The sequence below is a fragment of the Plectrocnemia conspersa genome, unplaced genomic scaffold, assembly GCF_051122295.1.
Source record: "Plectrocnemia conspersa isolate PC_06_02 unplaced genomic scaffold, ASM5112229v1 ptg000008l, whole genome shotgun sequence".
Classification (NCBI taxonomy): domain Eukaryota; kingdom Metazoa; phylum Arthropoda; class Insecta; order Trichoptera; family Polycentropodidae; genus Plectrocnemia; species Plectrocnemia conspersa.
The window spans coordinates 650,900-654,878 of NW_028277172.1; the positions used below are offsets into that span (position 1 = coordinate 650,900).

The 3,979-nt window shown below is 30.1% G+C and overlaps 1 protein-coding gene across 1 annotated transcript; it reads right to left on the minus strand.

The window, feature by feature from the left end:
• Positions 1–3,001: 3,001 nt before the first annotated feature.
• On the minus strand, positions 3,002–3,547 carry euc (eucalyptus). Its single transcript, XM_088189762.1, has 2 exons — positions 3,349–3,547; positions 3,002–3,269 (listed from the first exon to the last, which is right to left on the minus strand). Exons 1-2 carry the CDS (start codon positions 3,485–3,487, stop codon positions 3,055–3,057), a joined length of 354 nt encoding a protein of 117 aa, XP_088045888.1. The 5' UTR covers positions 3,488–3,547; the 3' UTR covers positions 3,002–3,054.
• Positions 3,548–3,979: the final 432 nt, after the last annotated feature.

Sequence of the window (3,979 nt, forward strand, 5' to 3'; positions counted from 1 at the left end):
ACGTTTTTTGCAACCTATGAATTACACAACCATTGAACGGTTAAGTGTTACGGTGAATGTTCTAAATTTGTTTGATTTATATTTTTTTCTTCAGAAATGTATTTATATATATATATATATATATATATATATATATATATATATATATATATATATATATATATATATATATATATATATATATATATATTTATTATATATATACAACATTGGCCATAATAATGGGGCACCCCTTTAAATGCTGTGTAACTCTTTACAAGTGCATAGTCTGACCGAAATATTTTAGCAGATAGTTTTTAATTGCTCACTCGATCTTAAAAAGGGATTGCAGGTTTAATTGTCCAGTCTCGCTTAAGTTCAGTTTATTTATCGTTTAATTTTTTTTTAAATTTAATTAATTATAAATATTATATAAACATTTAAAAAATGTCAAAAAAGCTAACATAGCGAATATAATTGTATTGCATTTGCATATTATTGACTGAATAGGTCAGAAATTAGTAAATGTGTTTCTTACAAATCAAAGCCAAAAACTGGAAGAAAACGAAAGACAGCTGCCCATGAAGATCGAATCGAAAAACGTCTTCAAAGCTGGCTGCTGACGTCTCTGCAAGCGGATGTCCACCCGCTTATTCGCGGGCGGTGAGAAGAAGGCTCAAGGATGTGGGACTCGGAGGTTGTAAAGCCCGACACAAACCGTAGCTTTCAGAAGTAAATAAAACACAAAGGTTAGAGTGGGGCCAAAAACACAGAGATTGGACATCTAAAGATTAGGCGAAGCCATTTGGTCTGATGAATCTAACTTTAAGGTAATTTTAGAGTAATAATAAAAACTTAATTTATTTTAAATATTTAAAACAATATTTTTTTTTTAAATAATCATACGTTTTTTTTCATTTTTTTAAGGTTTTTGCGACCACTGGTGGAATACACGTGCGTCGAAGAGTCGAAGAAGAATATCAAGCTGATTGCGTAGCACGTAAAGTCAAATATTATGGCGGAAGCGTTATGGTAAGGCGTTGGATGGCAACATCAGGGGTTGGAAACTTGTACACTTGCAAAGGTAGTATGAAAAGTTAAATTTATATTTCAATGTTGGTATTCACTTTAATGGATAAAGTTATATTTTCACTAGTAAAGTCCAAATACATTTTCACCAGTAGATATATATTTCTACTGGTAAAAATATAATTTAACTGATAAGCGCTAAAATGTCTATGAAGCTCAATTTGACAGTTGCAAAACGTCCATTTTCTGTTCAAACCCAAACCCAACCTAATGAAAGTTATAAAAATAACTATAGTTTGAGAACTTTTATTAGGTCAAGTCCAAAATACAAACTTTTTTAGCGAAAATAAGCGGAAGAATAAGTACAGACAGACATTGAATTTCACATATTGCTCTATGGTTTGTTTGGGTTTCGATATTACACTATGTTTTAAAAATATGGTAGCTATCCTTACTGATATTACTGTGGACTTCTAATATAAGAGGGCTGATCAAAGTATATTGCTACGGAAATGGCATGATTTTATTGCTTTTGACGGGGATTTTTGACTTCTGAGAAGGGATAATTGTTTTTTGCGCTCTCATATTGGGCAAAATTCGGTTTAGATATGGTTTCTTTATTCGATTCTCACTCGTAATATTATAAAAAGTCTTAATATATACGCTTGGTAATCGAGCGTTTTCACAGCGACGGCACGATTTTATTGCTTTTGACGTGAATTTTGACTTCTGAGAAGGGGTAATTCTTTTTTGCGCTCTCCTATTCTCCAAAATTTGGTTTAGATATGCTTAATTGTTTAATTATTACAATATTTATTTTAATTATATCGTATAGTACAACATATACTCAATTGCTAACAGTAAAAAATAACATTGCATTATTTACCAATAAAAAGTTTTTTTAATAACATACATTTCGCAATTTAAAAAAAAAATGCTTTTTATTTAAATGTAATTATTGACACCTGTCTTTATTGAAGCATATGTCGTGGACTATTTGGCTAAAAATATGTGCGAATCGAGAGAAAAATTACAAATAGTAGAAAGAATTTCGTGTCTGCAATCAACTTCGCCAGCCATCCTTATCATAAAAAAGAGCGTTACGGTGCGTTCATCTTTATTAATTACTGGGAACTGCTAGGTGTCGTTAGACTTGTCTGAGATAAAGCAAACGTATCCCTTTTAGGTTGACCCGTCACGCATATTGTACGAAATATCGAACATGTTAAATTACATTTTGAAAATTTACGCCAAAATATCGGCCAGTGTTTTTTTTTGCATAAATAGGATAGACTGATATTTCGGTCCTCTGGGACTAAAAATAATATTAATATTCTTCTTTGATATCTTCCCCTGATAAAACTACTTATGTTAATTCCGTTACGTTATTTCTTTTTGTAGTACCGAAGTACCGGGTAAGATCTTTACCGGACAATTAGTCTCACGATAGCTACGACAATATTTATTTAAATTCAGTAATGATATTTTTGTATTTGTTAGTAAAAATAATGTTGACTATTATTTAGTGAGAAATTATTTCTAAACATTTTTTATACTATCATGTGTTGACAAAGTCAGCAAATAATAGTTGAACTAATTAGTCTGTATGTATATATATTTCTGGTTTATTATATTAATAAGTAGTATGTGTTTTAAATATAATAAGAAAGTGTGAAATTATTTTAAATTAGTCATTTTTACCGCAACGCAACTATCATGTAATAGTGTCGATTTTACGGTTCAAGTTTTTTTGATGACGAGGCTATGATCGGGTGAAGATCACGGTCGATCGATGACAATAGATCTTGCGATTCGATCATGGGAGGAATTTAAAATTAGATTCGCGTTTTAGCGCTTTTTTGTAATTCACGACATAATAGACGGATAATGAAAAACGCTAAAAAATACCATAAAAATAATCGCCGACAAAAAATGAATAAATACAAAATGGCGGTCTTAATTAATTTTTTGTGGGATTGTAAATGATAATATGTTTTTTATTTATCAATTATTTATTATATTTTAAAGTAAAGCTAAGTATCATTTTTATGCTTCTTCGATCAATTTCTTTGTCAGTGCTTTCATTTTGGCAATGGCGTCGACGTCTCCGGTGACCTTGATCTTTCCGTCTTTGGCTGCGTCTTCCAAAGTGATTTCCTTCTTCAGCATCTTTTCCAAGGCTTCGTCATCTACGACAACGTTTACATCTACTCCATCCTTAGAAGCGCCTTCGTACACTTCCAATTTCTTCAAGTCAATGGCTGCAAATAAAAATAGATATAAAACAATTCCTTTAAATTTACATTCATAAAAAACCTATGAGGAACATTGAAAACTTACTGTATTTCTTGACTTCTTGGCCATCGACGGTGATGCTGAATTCGAATACTGATAGAATTGTCCTTTTGGAAGCGTCAGGGTTTGCGGCTGCTACTTTAGCTTTCGCCTTTTCAATGATTGCTTCACACTTGAATACCATTTTGAGGATTAAGCTCGTTGAAGATTATCAAAGATCTATATATAAAAAAATCATATTAATTTATAATATCATACAAATAAATCTTGTATATTTAATATTTATTTTTTTCAACCAAACTTTTTTTATGTATTTGATTAAAGTTAAAAAAATATAATGAAAAAGTATGTATTATAAACTTTGACTTACCTCAAAGGCAGCTCAGTAGCAAATAAAATTTCGTGAACGCTTACTTTATACTTAATCATTAAAAATTTCCCCTTCCGAGTTTTTTTTTATCTAAAGTTATCAAAAATAAATGTTGAATCGATCGGATAACCTTTTTGATTAAACACCTATCAACTACAAATAAATTTTATGTATTAATAACTTTATTTGTTTAAGAAAAAAATACTGTCAGTCAGATTATCACGAAAACTTTCTAGCAACAAATATACTCTATATATAAATTTTTAGTAAATATAAAATATTACATTTTTTAACTTTACGTTTTTC

Excerpts from the sequence above, each read along its gene's own strand:
- euc (XM_088189762.1), bottom strand. The coding sequence starts at position 3,487 with ATGGTATTCAAGTGTGAAGCAATCATTGAAAAGGCGAAAGCTAAAGTA. Across the intron at positions 3,270-3,348 it reads CCAAGAAGTCAAGAAATACA|CCATTGACTTGAAGAAATTG; the intron begins GTAAGTTTTCAA and ends TTTTATTTGCAG.